Genomic DNA, 23,852 nt, shown 5'->3' on the forward strand with positions numbered 1-23,852 from the left:
GATAATACAGCTCCATGATCTCATGCTTGGCCAAAAACAGGTTCACTGGCAATGCAATGTGTGGGAAGGCGTTGTCGTGCAACAGAAACCAACTCCCATTCTGTCGAAAACGGGAACGTACTCTGTGAATTCTTTGTTGGAGTGGGGCAAGAACTGCGTAATACTGTCCTGTAACAGTCGTGCTAGGTGTGGAACAAATTCATGATGAATAAGTCCTTCACTATGGAAAAAAGCGATTAACATGACTTTGACCTTTGATTTTTGAAATCGAAACTTTTTCTGTTTAGAGGAGATGGGAGACAGCCATTCTGCGCTCTGTCTCTTGGTTTCAGGATCGTATTGGTAGCACCAAGATTCGTCACCTGTTACTATCGAATCCAGGAAAGCAGGGTCACCGTCAGCGTTGTCGATGAGTTCACCACAGCGCCCATTCTGAGTTGCTTTTTTTCGTTCGACAAACAATGCGGAACAAATCTGGAACACACTTTGCGTTTCCCTAGGTCTTGCGTCAGAATTTGGCGAACCATTTTTTTGTCGATGTTCAGTTCACTGGCCAGTATTCGAATAGTCAGTCGCTGATCCGATGTTATAAGCTCGCGAACTTTCTCAATTGTTCCAGGCGTACGCACGGAAATCGGCTATCCGGTGTGGGCGTCATCTTCAACACTTTCGCCCCCGTCCCGGAAACGTCCATACCATTCAAACGTGTGGGAATGGGATAATGCTTGCTCACCATACAGTTGCTTCAACATGCATGTGTTTCTGTCGCTCTTTTGCCCAGTTTGAAGCAGAATTTGATGTTCACCCTTGCTCCATTTCTGCACTTCCACAACACCACTTTACCACTTCGACAACAACATTGCACCAGATACGTTTCCATGCGTCTTTCCCAGCCAAGCTCTTGTTTCCAACTGGCGCCCGCTTCGGGGAGCATGTGCAGATGTACTATCTTCCGGACACCAGCAGCGCCTCTCTCGGGCAAGTGATCGGTTTCGTGCTGTGACGTCAGTCCTGGATATTAATAGCCACACCTTGTACAATATCGGCATTGTTCGATTTAAAGAGAGCAGTCTGTATGCCGGATTGCCTACATTTGAGGATAGCTCTTCGAATTTCAGTTCTAAAAGTGTTTGATCCATCACATGTTTTGTCGAATTATAATTAGGTAATATAAATCAATTAAACTAAAATAATGCTATTATGTTAGATTTCAAGTGTTGTTTGAATCAATTTAGATTTCAAGTATTGTAAATTTGACACTAAATGATGCAGGAATAAAAACGGATACTGAAACTTCGAATCGAAAGCAACCAGCCATTACAATTTCTCAACTTCAATGTTTTAATTCAGTGAAAAGAACAAGGTATAACCCAGCTTCAACAGGATCTTCAAGACACGATCGAGAAAGAGAAGTGCCACTGCCTAATTATCTTGCCTTTAAAGTATATCGTCAGAGAAGAAAGCAAGACATGGTGGAGACAATGCATAGTTTAAGACTTTCGATCTTGTATGACCGTTTAAGAATTTTATCTACTGAAGTAGCCAACAAGGTTTGTCGATTGTATGAAAGAGAAAGCATTGTGTGTCCTGATTTTTTGAAGTGCAATATTTTTATTATCGTGTGTTGCAACAACAATAACCACAATCCAACCTCATCGACAGCAATTGATTCATTCCACGCGACAACCATTTCGATAATGCAACATCCAGCTCATGAAGATGGTGGGACTCCTCGTTCTTGTGAACATTGACGCTGTAAATGACGTATCAAACCCAAGGAAAGTTTACTCACTTCCTACGAAGTACACGAACGTTCCATCAAGTTTGTTAACTTTAAATGAATTATCTTCTTTTGAATATGATCAGCTTGTGATTCATGCTATTTCAGAAGATGAACTTTTATTGGATAGGCCTTGGGCAGATCAGGTCACATCTGAATCTGGGGAGCACCTCAATTAGGCATCCCACCATGAATAATTTCAGAAAATGCCAAATCGACAACAAAAATTGCAATTTTACCACTGTTTGCTGAACCGTCTCATTCCCCTGCCATGATGCTGCATTCTGTCAAGAGAACTGTGAAAGATATCGTAAGACATGTCAATGAGAAGCAAACACCGATTCTTGTTCTCGACCAGCCACTGTATGCTACATGAAAATAGATTCAGTACGCCCTTCCAAACAGTTCCCTTGGAGAAAATAAGTTTCTACTAATGGTGGGTGGGCTTCACATCGAGCAAGCTATCATACGAGCTTCGGGCCATCTTTTGGAGATGGGCGGAGATTTTAATTCAAGCTGGAATTACAGCTCAACGCAAAGCGGACCCTACGCTTCGCGCTGCACATATCAAGAGGTCTTGTTATGCCCATGGTCACAGCTGCTGCTATCACAGCTTTGCAATAGAAAGCATACATCGAATCTTCTGATGGAGATAACTCATTGGTTGACGAAAATTGGAAGAAACATCGCCGTGAAACGCAGCCGCAGTTCCGGTTCTGGAATACTATTTTGACATTGGAGTTGACTGTGCTCACGTTTGTTCGAGCTATACGTGAAGCAAACTTCGACTTGTACGTAAAATCTATTATCAACATACTTCCATGGTTCTTTGCATTGGGCCACGTACACTACGCTCGATGGATTGCAGTGGATCCCGATGTGATGGCAGCTTTCAAACGAGGTACCTTTATTGCACCAAAAAGTTGTCGATCTTTTTCAGCGATGGCTCCCGACAACGCTCACGAGTAAATTCTTTTAGCATCCCCAGAAATATGCCAATACATTGAACACACGGAATTCACTTTTAAACGCGCAGATGATATTAAACATCATGAAACATCTAAAGCATTTACTGAAAAATTTCAGAAACATGTTCATTCGTTAATAATGACTTTCGAGTATGCAGGTAATCCTTTCCTGGACACAACAGGGGAGCTTCAGCGGATCGACAACAAAATAATAGCACAATCTGAAGCAGCTGACACCCTCGAAATGATGGAAAGAGAAGAACAATCGCAATTTACAATATTTGTTGAAGAGAAGTTAAAGAACAAAATTACGAAAATTACTGATGCGATGAACTGCAAGAGGTTTTCCATATTCAAGAAACAATAGAAGAAACGAACAACACGTCTTGGTGAAAAGTGCACCAGCCTTACAAATGACTGTGTTGTTTAGTCGTCTCTACATTGCACGTCAATATCGATCAGGCGATTTGGACGAATTCTTTAAGCATGAAAATGAGTTGCACCATTCAGTATCAGAAGTTACTGGAGCTTCTACTGCAATGGCCAACGGGAATATAGATAAGGCGATTCCATCATTAGAAAAGTACGTTATGCTACTATATGATAAGTCATCGATTATAGATTCTGTAAATGAAGCATGGAAGCATTTATTTACAAAGAAAAGAACGATTGAATCAATCCCACCTACACAAGACGCGCTGATTCAACATGTTCACAGAGCATTTTATCAATCTATGATTTGGGCTCAATGTTTGAAACCACTCCATGTCCTTCCCCCAACAAACTACGTGGCGCTGGAAAGAAAATGAAGGCAAGTTAACCCGCAGTGGACTACGATCCCCATTGCTGCAGAGACCTGATTGGAATTCGTTAAATGCGATTGCAAGAGAATATGCTCTGAGAATCGATGCAAATGCCGGAAATTTTTATTGAACTGGACGCCACTTTGCTACTGCGAAGGAGACTACAAATGATCTGTTTCGAGTATTTTTTTTTTCTAACTTCTTTGGCTTCTGTATTTCCTTTTAGCAATTACTTTACCGTATAAATAACGTTGTGACAGCACACAGTGTTGTTAATGACAGTTAACTATGGATTGCTCTTGTAAAGCATAAATGATGGTATTTTACTTATATTTGTAATCATATTAAAGGTACTTTTATGTTATAATTAAACAACTCTTAAAATCTGACATTAGTGATCATTATTTTCGGTTTAATTGATTTCTGATTACCTACTCAGGTATCTCATTTGACAAAACATATGAAGGATCAAACACTTTTAGGGCTGAAATTTGAAGATCTATCCTTGAATGTAGGCAATCCGCCATAAAGACTACCCTCTTTAAACCGAACAGTACAGACAATGTTTGTAAATTTAGTTAATGATTGACTCGTACCATTTTCACACATTTTGTGTCGTAGGAGATACGTTTGAATGTCAAATAGCGAATCAAACGCTGCAAATAGTAATCCACTCTTGTTGGTAGTAACCATGCCTGGCAAAGCCTCCCGCCAAAATTTCAGCTTGGCTCCCCTTCTTAAATTGTTGACAAGAGTTCAAAGAATATCCGTGTGAAGTGTGATCTTTTAGTCATAAAATGCAGAGTTGAACCCCTTAATCGCTGGACTAAATTCTTCCTTCCCGGTGCCATGAGTTTCTGTTGACGGGAATGTTTTTCTTGTATACTCATTTCCTTTGATCACGTCGGTCCCACACTAATCCTACGGTGAGGGCGTGCTTATGGGATAGTCAGGAGAGTAGCGTAAGTTCTTCTCGCAGGCGTCCCTGTATGAAGTTGCAGGTTGACATGTATTTTTTTATTTATCAAGTATATTTAACATCAATATTTCATGGGTATTAAAACTATAAAATCGAGTCCGGGCTCACCTTCTCCTAAGAAGCCCAAAGAAGACGAGAGCGAGACAAAATCTCAGGTTTTCGATAGTGTGGAAAAGACAAGTATAGTGATGCATGAATCCGATATATTGTAATTAAACACAAAGATGCTGATAGTGCCAATGTTGAAGCTAACCGTTCGAGTGCTATTAAGGGCTTGTCCCCTTTCCTTATTAATAAAATAAATACTTACAACACCGGACAGGTTAAAGATATCAAGAAATTACAGAATGGCACTTTATTAGTGGAAACAGTCGACGCGCAAACAGCGAAGTTACTAAAATTGACTAACACTGGGCCTGTTAACATGTCGATAAAGCCCCATCATCTACTGAACGTCTCTCGTGGTGTAATATCATGCCAGGGCTTTCCTAAACTCCACCGAGGAGCTGATTAAATCACAGCTGGCTGGCCAACGTGTTGTAGAGGTACCTCGCATCGGTGAACTCGCTGCTATTCATTCTTACTTCTTACTTGCCACTGACTCCTACTTTCAGTTTGCCTACACTTCCGAACTACGTGAGGACTAGTTATTATCGACTTAAGATGTGTCCCTATATTCCCAGTCCCCTGCACTGTTTCAAGTGTCAACACTTGGGGTACACCAGCACGTCGTATAATGCGATAGCTGCTCTTTGTGCGAATTGTGGCCAGGATACTCATGGTACAGAAATTTTTACAGCGCCAAAGCCCTTTTGTGTCAACTGCAAGGGTAAGCGTTTTGCTTGGTCTCGAGACTGTCCACCTTTCAACGTGAAAAACGTATCCAACGTTGAGATCTCTGCTGCCGATGCTAAGTGTCGTTTAAAAGAAAGCATCCCTTACTCGCTTTCTGTGCCCTTTGCTACTGTGGCAGCCAGCTCTTGTAAATCTGTGGCAGCCCAGACATCCGTCCATTCTATTTATTGCTTTTCATATGCTATTCTTTATAGGGTGATTCTTCATAGGGTTTACAATTTCAATCAGTTATAATTCTTTATTGGAACTACAGACAGACTTGGTTTATATGTCATTATACTGCAAAACCCTTCAAGATTTTGTGACAAAACCATTATGGTTCAATGTTTGCACCTGCGTTCATCCTGGATACATCCCAATGAAAGTCAATTTCCTGCCAAATAGTAGCCAGTATTTCGGGGGTAACGTCCGCGATGGCTGTTGTGATGCGATGTTTCAGTTCCTTAACATTATCAGGTACGGGAGGGGTGTACACCTGATCTTTCACAAACCCCCACAGAAAGAAGTCAAGTGGCGTGTAATCTGGAGACCGTGGCCGGCAGGCAATTGGTCCACAACCTATCCACTTATCTGGGAAACGTTGATCAAGAAATTCCCTTACGTCTATCAGGTAGTGCGGCGGGGCGCCACACAGTGGGGCCGAACACCCGTTTTGCGGACAAAATTCTCGATAATAGTGTAATGTTGGTAGAAGAAACAGACGATGGTGTGCTCCCTTGTATGTTGTGGTGGTGTATCAAATGAAACCATTTCCGGAACGTTACGACTGACTGCACTCAAGATGTCGCGAGATATTTTCTCAAACAGAACATTAAATTGAGCTGTGTGAACTTCTGATGCATACAATGGATGATGCTAGTCAGAAATATATATATATATATATATATATATATATATATATATATATATATATATATATATATATATATATATATATATATATATATATATATATATATATATATAAGTACAATTTGAGGAAGTCATACTCTGCAAAATATTGTAGAATAAGTAAATCATAGAGGAATAACATATACAAAAAAAGTGTGCTAAACACAATATTGTGTTGTTTTATATTTTAATAATAATACAAAGAAACTGTACATTTATATCGGTGTTTTGATAAGTCCGTGACTGGGAAATTACAAAACATAGAATGCAGTCTTCATAAACGATTTTTGTATATTTTGAAAGTGAAAACAACTTGCTTTATTCATGTCGGGAAAAGGCTGTTCATTTTATTAACAACGGTGTAAAAAATATAAATTCTTCTTTTATGTATAACACACTTTAAAAATAATTTACAGGAGGAACTGAAAAGACAAGTGTTTTTCAAAGAAAATCTAAATAAATAATCCTGTAGCTTCAGTACTTAGAGGAAGATGTTTCTTCTTTAGTTCGGGCCTCAGGAAAGTTATGTATGGGTCTGATGACTCGGGGATTTTATGGAACGCATCTTCATTGGTGGCTGCACGGGAACATTTTCTTGTGTGTGAAGCCTGTAATCCTTATAATCTTTATGAAGAGTTTCTTGCACTTCCTCTGAAAGTAACCCGATAGGCAGAGCTGCAGCTTGTATTATTTCGGCCCCATGTATCCTTGGACTGTGGAAGGCATATAGTACCATGGGTATAACTGTATAGCTAATTTAGCCGTTTCTGCTGTGTACAATCTAAATTTATCTGAATCAATTGCAGAGTTGCTGTTAATTACCTCCTTTATTATACCAAGCCGGCAAATCAAGTTTTCGTCTATGTGTGTAATCTCTGCTGTTAGAGAAAAATGTCGGAAGAATATCCTGGAAGTATTTCCAGTATTCGTCGAACCATAACCCTGTTTTACGACATCAACTTTAATCCCGAGCTCATTCATAAATCGTTGTTGGATGCGTTTCTTTGCAGCTTCTTTGATTGGGAGAGTATCTTTCGTAGTCCTCCACGACTTGAATTGTTGATTGTAGCTTAGATGTAGTACATATTCCATGAACTTGATTCGAGCATGAAGAGGTGAAATTCCAAGCTTCAGTACTTTTTCATTAGATTGCTTCAGTTCAAGTTTCGATAAGTCGTTCATCTCCGATGGGCGAGCCCCACAAATGAAGTATTTACTTGCTGCAGATGTCTCACTAATATGTTGAGCAACTTTTCCGTCCAACATTGTCAAATGTAAAACATGTTTACAGTGATACAGTTGAGCCCTAGGTTCAATCGTGTTTCTTGCAAGTTCTTGATTTCCTTTCAACCCTCAATTTCTCAGTTTTTATTATTTCAGGTGTCTCTTTTATGAATTGATACCTGAGTGATCGACAGTGTCGCGTCGAGGAAGGTCGAGGATTAACCCAAATTGATTTATCTTCATTCCCAGGTAGGGTTATTTGTAAAGACACAATAGAAGTCATAAATAAATTAGCATCTGATCTCGCGTCACTTTCACTTGCAAACCGTTGAGAGAACTCGTTCTGGCCAGACGAGCCATCAAAGCCCCATTTTGTATGCATTGTCAGTGCCTGGCAGTTCAACTTTTCTAATTCCTTCTCATTTATTGTTTTTAGGATCATTTCGGCTGTATGATTAAGTAAAATATGGAGCGGGACTTCTGCGGAGGTCTCGGTAATTTTGATATCATTAGGGTGACAATCTTTCTTTGCTTGCTGGATTTTTTTATAGCTGGGGAAAATATTGAACCCTTTTTTATTGTGTGGCAGCTCTGATTACCTCGTATTGATATTTGGAAAGCTTAGCCTGTGTAAAGATTGATAATGCAAAATAAGCACTAAAACTTTCCGCTGTGTTTCCTGAATACGACGAAGCAGCAGCATCTATTACGCTTTGGGAATGTGACGCTCTTAGATCGTGAACTTTACGTCTTTTACTTCTCTCACAACAATCTTCAAAACACTTTTTAGGCCTTCCAACAGAATTGGAAGACTTCGGCAAATGAGCATCATCACTGGGAAAACTAATCACTAATTCATCCACTCGCGATACTTCTTGCGAAAATATGTTTTACTGTGATTAACTATTTTTAGTTTTTGTACATAATGCGGCAAAAATCTTTTCTTTATTTCATCACAAATTCGAAAAAGTTTATCTTCATGCATGTGCTGATATCTTTCGCGAATAAAACACTCCACTGATCCACCTGTAAGTAGCACTTCACAAAGTTCGGCATATTTTACTGCTTCTTCCATTATACGAAAAGAGCACACACTCTCACTGAAACAACTACTGTAACTACTGAATAGAAACTCCATGATAGCCAATTGACTTTATAGTACTCGCTGCACACGGCCCTATTTATACTCCTACTATGTTGCTCCACGGGAACTGGGCTTTCTCAAAGCAGTCAGCCAGCTTACAACGGTGCTATGGCTACATTTTGCGGCATATTGTGATGCAATTTACAGAGAAAGTAGTTTACTACAGTAGTTTCATGAAAACGTTTTAATTAGAGCGGAGTTCAGCGGAGCTTTTTTTATAAGCCTAGACATGTGTGCAATTCCTTGAAAAATTCACTATTTTGCTCAAATTACCCCTTCTATGTAACTTTTTTTGGCGAACCAATTGTTTGTCGCATGCTTGCCTGTATTCACATCAGTCACGTTAGGGCAGCTATTTTTTTTTTTTTTTTTTTTCATAAAGCAAAACTGTATTTTACCTCTCAATAAACCTACGTAAACTCAGCAACTTCAACATTGTTGAGTTTTAAATACAATTTACTAATTGCAAAAGAATGCTAATTGCAAAATCATTATCACAATCGGATTCCTCGCTTCATTTACTATAGAAAACGTATAGATTATCGCCCAAATTGTCACTTTCATGACATTCCATTTTGTCCGCCTTGGCCCCACTGTGCGCCATCTTGTTCCTACCATACGCGGTCATCGTGTTCATCTACATCTAACTGTGGAACAAGGAAGTTCTGGAGCAATCAAAGATAGGCCATGTCGTTGATGGTACTCTCAGCAAAGAAGAATGGTCCATACACCTTTGCTCTGGAAATAGCGCGAAATACGTTCAATTTGGGGCTGTCACGAACGAGCTCCACGTACGCATGTGGATTTTCTGTGCCCCAAATACGACAATTGTGTGTGTTGACTCAGCCGGAAAGGAGAAAAGTTGATTTGTCACTGAATACCACATTGTTCAAGAATTACTCATCACCACTAATGCGATCCAACATGGTAATACAGAAGTCATGTGGGGAATGTTTATCCGCTTCACTCAGTGCTTGAACCAAAGATAGTCTGTATGACTTCATGGACAAACGTCTACGCAATACACGCCAAACAATGGTTTCAGGGATACCAGCTTCTTGTGATGCACGTCATGTAGATTTTCGAGGACTACGGACAAAACTCTCCATAATTGCTTCCACCACATCGCCAGTCACGGCTGAGCGCCCTGGAGCCTTTGTGTGTCGCACAGAACAACCTGTTTGAACAAATGTTTGGTGCCATTTGTACACTGTTGGTCTGCTGGGTGGTTCCTTGCGTGCGAAACTTACGCTGTACACTCGTTGCTGACTTCGTTCCTTCAAACCAAAACACGCACTTAGCTCTTTCTGCACCAGTGAAAGTCTCCATTTTCAACAACTGACCGGTGGCGCCGCCTGTGGTCAACTCCGCAACTACTCACTACGTGAGTCAAACTTGAAGTGTTTAGCAGTATAATAACATATAAACCAAATCTGTATGTAGTTCCAATAAAGAATTATAATTGATTGAAGTTGTAAACCATATAAAGAATCACCATATATATATATATATATATATATATATATATATATATATATATATATATATATATTGAGTGTTCTAAAAATGGCGCCCGTGGACACTGAGCACTATTCTACAGGCCAAAATAAAGCGAAAATGTTATATGATGGTATGTCCTCCGGGGCCTCCTTCAGCCGCTATGGAAAATCAAAATTACACAATGTAGCAGCGTCGCAGAATAACTTGGAGCCATTAGCATTATTCTACAAATACAACAAGCAGTTGAATCAATTGCTATAGTAATAAGTGATGCTAGAGCCTTTCTACTTCAATTGTGCCCCTTCTGGCGCTGCTGTCGATATATGATTTCCCGTACCTCCCTCGAAAGAAGAGGGACAAGTTGCTGCGGCCGATATCTTTCAATTGTTAGATGCGGAAGCGTTACCAAAATCAATTATTTCACGGACTTCGCTGTGCTCTGTCTTATTAGCCACTCTAAGTGGCCTACGATCTTCACTCGTCAAGATGAAGCGACTGAATGACAAATTGGCAACACAGCTTCGGTCATTCATTTCTTTTCCCTAAGCAAAGGCAAGGTTTCATCCGCTAGAGGGTTGGTGGGGGTGGGGCTGAAGTATAGTTCGCATATTTTCCGAGGGCACAGGTAGAACAGACAGGCTCTAGTGTCAATCAATATCGACTTTAGCTGCCATCTGCAAAGAATCGATATAACTATTTGATAGTTTACTAGATCTAATCTATGGTTCTTTATTTGTGACGTTGCCACATAGTGCAATTTGAGTCTCTGGACGAGTACTCGAAAGAAATATATATATTTTTTGCTTTACTTTGACTTGTAGAATAATGCTCTGTGACCTGTGGGCGCCATTTTTAGAACACCCGATATCAGGGATGCAAATAACCACTCCCACTTGTCGGGGCGAGTGGTTCATCGGTGCGGGCGTGTATTTAATATCATACAGAAGGTAAGTAAGTGATTTCTATTGTGGGATGTGGGCTAATAGCTTTTTTCTTGGGCTTGTAAAATTTTGTTGCTTATTTGCATCCCTAAGCAATATATATATATATATATATATATATATATATATATATATATATATATATATATATACTATCAAATATTTATTTTTATCTCTTGTTTTCTATTTATATTTTTGCAGTATTTTTTTTTTTTTTTTTTTTTTTTGTTTCTTTAATTTTAGTGTGTTCCTTTTTAAACATATAGTCCAAGTTGTGATGAGTATAAATGACCTCAATGTTGACATTCCCATTAGCCCCCAATCAATTAAACTTATAGACGAAACCATTAACATTACAACTGCGAATGTTCTATGCGAATTATAGCTTAGATATGTGCAAAAGTCAAAAGTAAGGTATATTTTATAACGTAGGTATTTAATGAGAAACAGTACAATATTTACATTTGGAAATAAAGAATCCAAGTATTTTTTAAAGTCGTATCCACAAATATTGCGAACTGAATTTAACTAGTTTCCTGCCGCTATACAATGATGAAATTTTACCCAGCGTCTTTAGTCGGGTAATAATATAATATTTCATTGTTACCTTCATATGTTTCTATATGTATACACAGGGGCGGATTCAGGATATGATCAAGGGAGGGGCTGAACCATATTTTGCCGTTTTATCCAGTCTAAAGCAGGATTGAAGCCCATTTTATCCAGTGTATAACTGAGCGTCAAGGGGGGCTATAGTCCCCCTTGGATCCGCCACTATATATATATATATATTATAATAATGTCAAAATTTTGAAAATTTAAAATTGTGTGTGAAGTTCAATTTTTGAATTCCTTCCTCAGATAGACTATAGCACCGGAAGTCACTACCCGTTAAATTAGGGAATCGTCAAAAAACAAAATTTGATAAATGTTCTCTAGGACTCGCTTATATATTTCTGTAAATTTGGTTGGTCCTCTTTGTACCCTACTATGGGGAAAAAATACTATAAGATACTAATCAATGAGTACTACCACATGATAATTTATTGATCTAATTTATATTTTACGATGAGATCTTATAGCATTATATGGTCGTATGTGTTGTTATATGGGTCCACTCTGTTTCATAGGAAAAGTTCACTACGGTACACACGTCTTAAATTTCGGGAGAGGTGTGCTGGCCCATCCCTTAAACTAAAGTTAGTAATTGTTCTTAATGTCGTAGGTATAATTACATAAATTTGGGTTGTCCAACCTGCCCCTTCTATGGGTTAATAATTGCCAAACATATATACGTACATAGCACTTTTTTGTCTTAATTTATCCATTAAATGTGGATATTTGCAACGTGTCTTTCTTTCAGTTTAACGTCCCACCATTATGCTCTTTAGGCTAAGCGGGACGATGATTAAGGCAGGTGAATGTTGATGGATGAATTGGTGGAATAAGAGTCGGAAGAAACGTGAGTACCCCGCGAAAACCCATGAACACCATGTTGTCTACCACAAACTTACTTGGGCGGGGATATATTGCAACATATGATTATATGTATGAATACAGGGGCTCACTTTATTTCATAGGTTATGGGTATCTTGATAAATCTTTACCAAATTTGACGTGGGTTCATTGAACCACCTTCTAAAATTAGGAATTTTAAAAATAAAAATTGGTAACTGTTTTCTATAGGAGGTATCTTTTATTTAGTTGAAACCTCCTTAGATACTAATGTTTTATGATAAGTATAATACATCTAGGTTACTAACATTAGTTGTTAAAACTCCCACAAATTTAAGGATTGGCCGAAGAGATGCAAGGACTGGGAAATTTTAGACTTTTACTTGAGCATTTTAACTTTAGCGAGAAAATAATAGTACGTCAACCTTTCTTTCACACACGAATAAACATTTAATAACTGTATTCTGAAGGAAAAATAATGAGAAGTTAAATAATCAAGGGTAATCAGTCAAGTGATGGAAAACAAAAAGGGCAAATCTGTGGCCATTTAATAATGTAAGCAATAACTTTTCTTTGAAAATGTAGTAGTTATTCTGAGTAAATCAAAATTATCGTTTAGAATTTATGCATAAATTAATCTTCAGTTAGTAACTGTTTCGGAGCTCAAGACATTTTATGTCGGAGGCTACGTGGTACAAGTATATCTATCTATCTAACATTTATTGAGGCCGTTACAATTGGAGTGAAGAAGGTTAGGATGTTATACCCAAGTTTCCCATTTCAAACATATGTTTATAAATTCTATGGCTAATGTACTTATACCATTAAACTAACATCAGACCTAATGTAGCTGTTTATGGCTTACATTTTGTAAACATACATTAGAATTTGATAGAATATCTGAAGCTCACAGTAAATGTTTCCTAAACGGAAACAAAATGTAAGCCAAATTCTATAATACGCTAGAATAAGAAAACCATATTTAAAAAAAAAAAAGCAAAAAATTTCTTTTTTTTTCTTCCTCAAAAGAAAAAAAAAGCCGGCCTTTTTAGATCTATAGGATCAACACATCCCTCTCGACATTTAAGAGGCATGTACCATAATGCAGTTGTCCTATGAAGGAAAATAGGCCCGTATATCAATCCATACGACCATGGAGTCCTATAAGGCGTCATCGTAAGGCCCACACGGTAATACGTATTGATTAAGTATTTTTTGGTAATTTTTAGCCATTGAACGGTGCAAGCAGCCCAACTAAACTTACAGAAATATATATTCGGGTCAAAAGAACATTTACCAAATTCTGTTTCTTGGCAATTCCCTAATTTAAGGGGTGGGTCAATGTGCCTCTCCCGAAATTTAAGAGGGGTGCATCAATGTACACTCATGTCCAAAATAATTGTCGCATATCTATAACTGTCTTCCTATAAGAATATAATTTGATCATGATTTTCCAGGGTACTTTTAATACCGATACTATATGTATAATCGGGAAATGTATATTTGTGGTAAATTTCATAAGAAAAGAATCATAAATACGAAAATTATAATGAGTAAACTAAAATGTTGCTAAATGGACAAGAAAATTTTATTTTCGTTTTATTGTTCTTATTTACTGCTCTTTTGACATGAAATTTGCTACATACATGTCTTTGCTGATTATACACATACTAACATTATAAGATGAACCAGGCGAATTCGTTTATTAACTTATATTCCTAGAAAAACATATTTATAGACATGCGACAATGATTTTGAACATGAGTGTACCTTTGTCTTATGAAAGAGAATGGACATCTGTAGAGAACCATATAACGTGATAAAGAATAATCAAAAATAAAACAAGTCAACAACCACCCAAATTTGAAATTTTGGTTTGTTTTTTTTAGCCATGGACCACCCAAACTTACAGAAGTACATACAGCAGTCCTATATTACCATATCAAATGTTTAGTTTTCACAATTTCCAAAAATTAAGAAGTGGTCCTATGCACTCCTTCCGAAATTTGAGGGAAGTAAGCCAACGTACCATTGCTAACATTTGGAGGGGCCGGTCCCATGTACCCCTCGGTCATTGTTCCCGGGCCAGGGATCATGGGTCATGAGCCAGAGGCCATTAGGTGTAAAATCCGGCCAAGTGCTCCAAGTAGTACTATATATTGATATCAACAAAACTAATTTCTCAAGAGGATTAATCTAATCTCACAAAAATATATGGGCTTACTAAGGCCGGAATATAAAATTATCGTTCAGTACATCTGTATATACTGTAATTATCCATTCTAAAGCGAATAGTCCAAACTAACACTGTACATTTATTATTATGTTAAGCGTTCATGGAATATGCCAGTGTATTTGAGGAAGCAATCAGGCAAGAAAATTACAGTATATTGGAGGCGCGGTGGCTCAGTGGTAGAGCGTTCACCTCCGGTGCTTGGGGTTCCTGGTTCGATCCCAGCTCGCGTCGTGTAGACTTTGTGGTGGACAAACATCGTGCTCGTGGGGTTCTCCCGTTTCCTCCCATTTTCTTCATTCCACCATTTCACTAATCTCTCATCATCACCGTTTCCTTTAGCCTAACCGGCATACACATAGGACGTAAAACTTAAAGATTTCATTTTACAACGCCTTTTAAATCATATGAGAATGGTAAGACTTCCGGATACTGCCCGGACTAAATGAGTTTGAAATACATGCTACCGATCAATGAACTAAATCTATGGGCTTAAATACTTGAAACTGATTATCTATGGTATTTATATCCTTCTTCATCACTTCATTTCTTTTCTTTCTCGGTATAAACCTAGGTCCTAGTCACCAATATCCTTTCATTCACTCATAGCTATCATTTATTTCTTCTGTTGCCATTTCACTATTTTGTTCGATGATTGCTGAGGGTTTTTTCCCCCCATCGAGCTCTGTTTTACTCAAGCTGTCTTGATCTTATCATGGTACTGTAATTTAATTCACACTGACTTTTTTTTAAAATTTAATTCCGTTAGTTTGATGGTGAGATATTTAATGTTTAATAATATTTAATTATAATATATGTTGTACTTTCTTGTTAATTATTTGAAAGAATTAGGCCTTTATTTGTATTGTAACAAAAGGCTAGGCTTAAATTCTTCTCATTGTTGCGTCTGTATTATCGCGCAGCAACAACAGTTTTCATTTAATGATATGACAGAAGTGGAGATTTAACTTAAAATTAATTTCAGTGGGAATGAACTATACAATGAGTTCTCTGTTTTAAAATCTAAAATATCAACACTTAATAAGAAGGGCTATAATAACTAAATTTGTCGAGAAACCAGATACATCAAACTTGTTGAAAATAATGCAGTATATTCTTGCTATACCAGTTACTAATGCATATGTGAAACAAAAGTTCAGTGTAATGATGTTCCTTCCTGATCAGATGACGGAAACAAACTTTGAACAGAATTTGATGGCCAAAATCTGTGATGAGATTAAGTTGAAGATGACATGACAATTTTTCCACAAAAAGGGTTTAGGAAAGGAATGGAACGTATCTTCAACAGTGAGGAGTTCCGAAAAGTACGAATAATAAGGCAAGACGTCAAAATCACTAATGTTTTTTTTTTATTATTTTACTTTCCTTTCGTAAATAGAAATGGTAGTGTTAGCGTTATAAGTATTAGAATTAACGGTGATAATAACATGCAAAATATAAAACAACTTTAGTTTGAACATTACAATTACAGAAATGTTGTTCAATTCAATCTTGCAACCCTGAACCTTCCTGCTATACAAAACAGGCAGGCACTCATTTAGTCTTTATAATGGTCACTGTAGCTTTGGAAATATTGGACAGTATTAATAAAACAAAACGGATCAAAACACCAAATATGCATACACAAATATATATTAATAATACTTGTGCAACAGTTTCGGCAATGTAACATCGCCTTCATTCTACAGTATTAATAAAACAAAACTGACCAAAGCATTATATATTAATAATACTTGTGCAACAGTTTCGGCAATGTAACATCGCCTTCATTCTACAGTATTAATAAAATAAAACTGACCAAAGCATTATATATTAATAATACTTGTGCAATAGTTTCGGCAATGTAACATCGCCTTCATTCTACAGAATGGAACGTATCTTCAACAGTGAGGAAAAATGAAATGAAATCTTTGAGTTTTACGTCCCACGGTTATGCCGGTTAGGCTAAAGGAGACGGTGATGATGAGAGATGAGTGAAATGGTGGAATGAAGAAAGTGGGAGGAAACGGGAGAACCCCGAGAAAACCCACGAGCACGGTGTTCGTCCACCACAAAGTTCACTTGGCGGGGGCTGGGATCGAACCCGGGACCCCAAGCACCAGAGGTGAACGCTCTACCACTGAGCCACCGCGCCCCCCTCAACAGTGAGGAGTTCCGAAAAGTACGAATAATAAGGCAAGACGTCAAAATCACTAATGTTTTTTTTTATTATTTTACTTTCCTTTGGTAAATAGAAATGGTAGTGTTAGCGTTATAAGTATTAGAATTAACGGTGATAATAACATGCAAAATATAAAACAACTTTAATTTGAACATTACAATTACAGAAATGTTGTTCAATTCAATCTTGCAACCCTGAACCTTCCTGCTATACAAAAACAGGCAGGCACTCATTTAGTCTTTATAGTGGTCACTATAGCTTTGGAAATATTGGACAGTATTAATAAAACAAAACGGATTAAAACACCAAATATGCATACACAAATATATATTAATAATACTTGTGCCACAGTATTAATAAATCAAAACTGATTAAGCATTATATATTAATAATACTTGTGCACCTGTTTCGGCAATGTAACATCGCCTTCATTCTACAGTATTAATAAAACAAAACTGACCAAAGCATTATATATTAATAATACTTGTGCAACAGTTTCGGCAATGTAACATCGTCTTCATTCTACAGAATGGAACGTATCTTCAACAGTGAGGAGTTCCGAAAAGTAAGAATAATAAGGCAAGACGTCAAAATCACTAATGTTTTTTTTATTATTTTACTTTCCTCTGGTAAATAGAAATGGTAGTGTTAGCGTTATAAGTATTAGAATTAACGGTGATAATAACATGCAAAATATAAAACAACTTTAGTTTGAACATTACAATTACAGAAATGTTGTTTAATTCAACCTTGCAACTCTGAACCTTCCTGCTATACAAAAACAGGCAGGCACTCATTTAGTCTTTATAATGGAAACTATAGCTTTGGAAATATTGGAAAGTATTAATAAAACAAAACGGATCAAAACACCAAATATGCATACACAAATATATATTAATAATACTTGTGCAACAGTTTCGGCAATGTAACATCGCCTTCATTCTACAGTATTAATAAAACAAAACTAGACCAAAGCATTATATATTAATAATACTTGTGCAACAGTTTCGGCAATGTAACATCGCCTTCATTCTACAGTATTAATAGAACAAAACTAGACCAAAGCATTATATATTAATAATACTTGTGCAACAGTTTCGGCAATGTAACATCGCCTTCATTCTACAGTATTAATAAAACAAAACTGACCAAAGACTTTTATATATTAATTATACTTGTGTAACAGTTTCGGCAATGTAACATCGCCTTCATTCTACAGTATTAATAAAACAAAACTGACCAAAGACTTTTATATATAAATTATACTTGTGTAACAGTTTCGGCAATGTAACATCGCCTTCATTCTACAGTATTAATAAAACAAAACTGACCAAAGACTTTTATATATTAATTATACTTGTGTAACAGTTTCGGCAATGTAACATCGCCTTCATTCTACAGTATTAATAAAACAAAACTGACCAAAGACTTTTATATATTAATTATACTTGTGTAACAGTTTCGGCAATGTAACATCGCCTTCATTCTACAGTATTAATAAAACAAAACTGACCAAAGACTTTTATATATTAATTATACTTGTGTAACAGGTTCGGCAATGTAACATCGCCTTCATTCTACAGTATTAATAAAACAAAACTGACCAAAGACTTTTATATATTAATTATACTTGTGTAACAGTTTCGGCAATGTAACATCGCCTTCATTCTACAGTATTAATAAAACAAAACTGACCAAAGACTTTTATATATTAATTATACTTGTGTAACAGTTTCGGCAATGTAACATCGCCTTCATTCTACAGTATTAATAAAACAAAACTGACCAAAGACTTTTATATATTAATTATACTTGGGTAACAGTTTCGGCAATGTAACATCGCCTTCATTCTACAGTATTAATAAAACAAAACTAGACCAAAGCATTATATATTAATAATACTTGTGTAACAGTTTCGGCAATGTAACATCGCCTTCATTCTACAGTATTAATAGAACAAAACTAGACCAAAGCATTATATATTAATAATACTTGTGCAACAGTTTCGGCAATGTAACATCGCCTTCATTCTACAGTATTAATAAAACAAAACTAGACCAAAGCATTATATATTAATAATACGTGTGTAACAGTTTCGGCAATGTAACATCGCCTTCATTCTACAGTATTAATAAAACAAAACTGACCAAAGCTTTATATATTAATAATACTTGTGTAACAGTTTCGGCAATGTAACATCGCCTTCATTCTACAGTATTAATAAAACAAAACTAGACCAAAGCATTGTATATTAATTATACTTGTTCAACAGTTTCGGCAACGTAATATCACCATCAGTCCACCGTATTAATAAAACAAAACTGACCAAAGCATTAAATATATATTAATAATATTTGTTCAACAGTTTCGGCAATGTAACATCGCCTTCACCAGACACGTTATGAAGGATTAATCCAAAATAATAACTTAAATATAAACAGAAAGTGAAAGGAGGACACGCCCACTCTTCGCAGAAACAATCAACTTTGTGTGTGTGTGTGTGTGTGTGCGTGCGTTTTCGTGTATTGTTTTCTTGATGATTCACAGCAAATAACATTGTTCACATTAAACATCACATCTATCCGAGGTCCTAGTTGGTATATATGTTAATAACTTACAAACTAATTATTCACATAATGCCACGATTTAAGTCTATATGATACAAATAATTTCGATATGCTGCATTTGAATAAAGTAACACTATTAACATATTGCAAAATGTGACATTACAATAATGATTATTATGAGCAAAAATTAATGTATATTAATTTATATGTATATTAATAAAACGAAAGACCTAATGAATATTAAGATAAAAAATATTCATTTTCCTACTAATGTTTCTAAGAACTTGTATGGCATCCCTCAGCCGCTTTCAGTGCTGCCAACCTCTGTAGCATCCGTACACCGATGTTTAGCACACATCAACCTCTACTTCGTGGTACCATACGGCAACAGTGGTTTCGATGATCTCTATCCTGGGCTTAAAACTTTATCCCTAAAACTAACGAGACATGAGGTGCCACAATTCTCAATGGGGTTCTTATCAGGGGAGTTCGGTGGCCATCACAACCAGTTAATGTCCATCTTAGAACACTACGTATTAACTACTCGTGCTCTATAGCAGGAAGCGTTATCGTCTTGGAAGATGAAGTAATCTAAATTTTCATATAAAAAGTAATCTCTAGCAGTTGTCAATAGCCTTCTTGATAGTATTGTGATGGATTGTCCGGCAGAAACGGTTCCAGTACAGATTTCCAATCTGCCCATCCTTTTGAGACGAAACAATCCTACACCATAACACTTGTACTGAAGTTTTGTGTTGCCAAAACGCAATCCCTCTTCAGTGCCTCACCCTTCCTCATCCACAGCCTGACACCGCTATCATTCGTGGTCAGCATTTTTTTTTTTTTTTCGTCAGAAAAATTACGTGTTTCCATTGGTCAACACTCCATGTAACGTACATGTCACAAAACTGTTTCCTCGTTTTGATGTGCTTTTCTGTAAGACAAGACTTTTTCAGTGGCGTCTTCTTGGATCCTTCTTTCTTCAATGTCCTGGCAATGGTCATGTGGGACAGTGGCACCAATATCATCAGAAACAGTTCGAGCAATTTTTATTGTGGTAGAAGATCGATTGCTTAATGCTACTGCCTTTATGTTCCGCACAACACGTGAACTTATTTTTGGTTTTCTTCCACAATTACTCGAGGATGACATAGCAGGGTTACTTGTTTTCTACAAACTCTTCCTACCGTAGTATGATGAACAAGAACTGTTGCAGCTATCTGTCGTTGCGAAAAGCCCGCTGATTTCCAAGCAAGTATCATCTCTTGTTTACATGGTGACGTATCGCTTATTTTACCCATGACGTAAATACTGGTTATAGTTACTGCATAAACCTTGCCACAATATAACTCAGAATACTCTTGGAACACTATTTAAAAACAGAATAAATCTCCAACAACGATTTTTCACACAATTTCCACTTGTAACCAGACAATATCTAACTAATAGGCATTACTCATTTCAACAAAGATATCAGAACCACCAGCTGGGAGAAAGCAGAATATAATAATGGTGAGAAAAGAATAAAAAGCATCAAGCAGCTCCAAACAATAATTTGAGACTCGATTCGACATTAGGATAGATAATTATTTTGATTTTAAAACATATTTCGATATTTCTCTAAATTTATTCAATGGTGCAGTTATTTTGTTACATACTGTATTTAGTGCTTTGGTCAGTTTTGTTTATTAATGCAGACTCTAATATCTACAACAGACTATTCGGCTTTTTTTTTTTTATGGTAAAATGAGGAATATTTTTTTTAAAGATCTATTCAACCTTTAACGCCTTTACAAAAACGCAACTTTGCCATGGAGAACCAGCCATCTATCAAGAACATTTTCAAGAATTAAGAACTTTTAACTCTTCTAACTTAGACTATGACAGCTGTCTTTTCACATTCGTATAATCAATGAATTTAAAACAAAAGTTTTTTTTTTTTTTTTTTTTAATAATTAGGCCTAATTTTCACTTTAATGTTTGTTTACTTTAAAAGTTTGTGTGTATTCATATTGGTACAGTGCACATCATTTCAAGCTTCTTGTAATTATATAAGTTATACTTATAAAAGTTAACTAAAAGAGTGTGCAATATTTTATTCTTTGACGTCTTTTTTCAGTAATAACAAAAGAAAACGTACATTACACCATACAACAACTATTTATAATGTACTGGGTTGTACTAACAAGTAAACCTTACGTTTGGGTAAATCGATTTGCTGACTGAGACACATATGAGAAAGTAGTACTAAATGTGGTCAGTATTTCAGTGAAGTTGTAGGCGCGAAGCTCCAGGGGTTTAGGAGATACAGCTACCAGAACATCACAGGGAAGTACAGAATAGTCTTCATACAGTTGGAGGTAAAAGCTGTGTAAGACCTCTTGTAACGACAAAAGGTGAATAACAAATTATATGGGTACATATTAGGACTAGAGGGAAGTCATATAGTAAGGGGATACCTGACGGCGGCCATCTTGAAATCCGCCATTTTGAATTAAGGATGTTTTTTTTTTAAATAGGAATAAGGTCAGGTGATAAATGATTTAAGGCGCAAATTTAATCAGAAGAACAATGGTGACGTTAATTTTGATTTACGTGCAATTGGTAAAAAGTTACAGGGAAATTAAATATGGTTGCAGCAAATGTATTAATCCTTTACCCCACCTTGTAAATTTTGTGTTAATGATAATAATTAAATAAAAAGCAGGTGGATAAATATTAGGTCTATGGTAAGATTTGCCTTGATGGCGGCCATGTTCAAATCCGCCATTTTGAATCAGATAAAAGTTTTAAACAAAACGCATAACAGTGACACCTTATTAATAGCAAATTTTACCATAACTCCAACGGTATAACCATTTTTACTTTATCATTAACCAGTACAAAATTAAATGGATCGCTCCTTACGACTACTGCTTTGACGGAATTGTTAACGACAAATGTGTCAAGTGTAACTCGATTGCCTTTGTCAGGTGTGCTCACTGCGAGCAGAGCATTTGTGCAAGTCATGCACTCTTTTCTGAACTATATATTGATTGTACTAATTGAGGACTTTTCTGGAAGAAAGACCCAAGTTCAATTATGGCTCAATTCCACTTTGGTCATTTTTCCTTAAATTAGCAACTTGTTTATGCGATAACAAATGCTGGTTAATGATAAAGCAAAAATGGTTATACCGTTGGATTTATGGAAAAATTTGCTATTAATAAGGTGTCAATGTTATGCGTTTTGTTTAAAACTTTTGTCTGATTCAAAATGGCGGATTTGAACATGGCCGCCATCAAGGCAAATCTTACCATAGACCTAATATTTATCCACCTGCTTTTTATTTAATTATTATCATTAACACAAAATTTACAAGGTGGGGTAAAGGACTAATACAGACGCTGCAACCATATTTAATTTCCCTGTAACTTTTTACCAATTGCGCGTAAATCAAAATTAACGTCACCATTGTTCTTCTGATTAAATTTGCGCCTTAAATCATGTATCACATGACCTTATTCCTATTTTAAAAAACTTATCCTTAATTCTAAATGGCGGATTTCAAAATGGCCGCCGTCAGGTATCCCCTTACTATATGACTTCCCTCTAGTTCTAATATGTACCCATATATTTGTTATTCACCTTTTGTCGTTACAAGAGGTCTTACACAGCTTTTACCTCGAACTGTATGAAGACTATTCTGTACTTCCCTGTGATGTTCTGGTAGCTGTATCTCCTAAACCCCTGGAGCTTCGCACCTACAACTTCACTGAAATACTGACCACATTTAGTACTACTTTCTCATATGTGTCTCAGTCAGCAACTCGATTCACCCAAACGTAAGGTTTACTTGTAAAAGGTCAGAAAATATTAATAACAGTGGATTTGGTATAAAAATGTTGTTTTAATGGTAGAAGGGAATAGATATAGAATTCCAGTCTATCCCGCCTACTCTTTTGCCACTTTAAGGCGAATAGTCGTGAGCCTACTGTACTTCGTAATTGCTACTACCATATTTACCTTCATTTCCTGGTCAAAACAAAAGAGTATCCATTTGGTTGCAAACAGAAAAGCGGTCCCGTTCCCAGATTCAAGTCCATTAGTACCACCACCTAAGAGAACAAGCAAGGATATACCTTTTGTATATATTACAAGTGCTAAGAATTCTTCGACGCCTGGAAAATAAACTAGTATCAGACATATATATATACTACGCAAGGCACAAAATAAATCACAATTAAATCTAATACATTAATTAAAATTCGAAATCGGAAAAATGAAGGAAACTGAATACCACGAGGGTCATGTCGAAAGTCAGTGCTACAGCAAAGCGGAAATACATAAT

General features: G+C 36.6%; 1 protein-coding gene across 3 annotated transcripts in view; it reads right to left on the reverse strand.

Annotated features, from left to right (window-relative positions):
• Positions 1-23,852, reverse strand: part of LOC145690204 (uncharacterized) — a 300,212-nt gene that overhangs the window by 265,922 nt on the left and 10,438 nt on the right. For all 3 annotated transcript variants that reach the window (XM_081764867.1, XM_081764866.1, XM_081764868.1), the window contains exon 2: positions 23,528-23,619. In XM_081764867.1, the coding sequence (XP_081620993.1) occupies positions 23,528-23,533 (6 nt within the window). In that variant the 5' untranslated portion in view covers positions 23,534-23,619. The remainder of the gene's footprint in view (positions 1-23,527; positions 23,620-23,852) is intronic.

The sequence above is a fragment of the Thermobia domestica genome, chromosome 7 (genome assembly GCF_964235325.1).
Source record: "Thermobia domestica chromosome 7, izTheDome1.hap1.1, whole genome shotgun sequence".
Classification (NCBI taxonomy): domain Eukaryota; kingdom Metazoa; phylum Arthropoda; class Insecta; order Zygentoma; family Lepismatidae; genus Thermobia; species Thermobia domestica.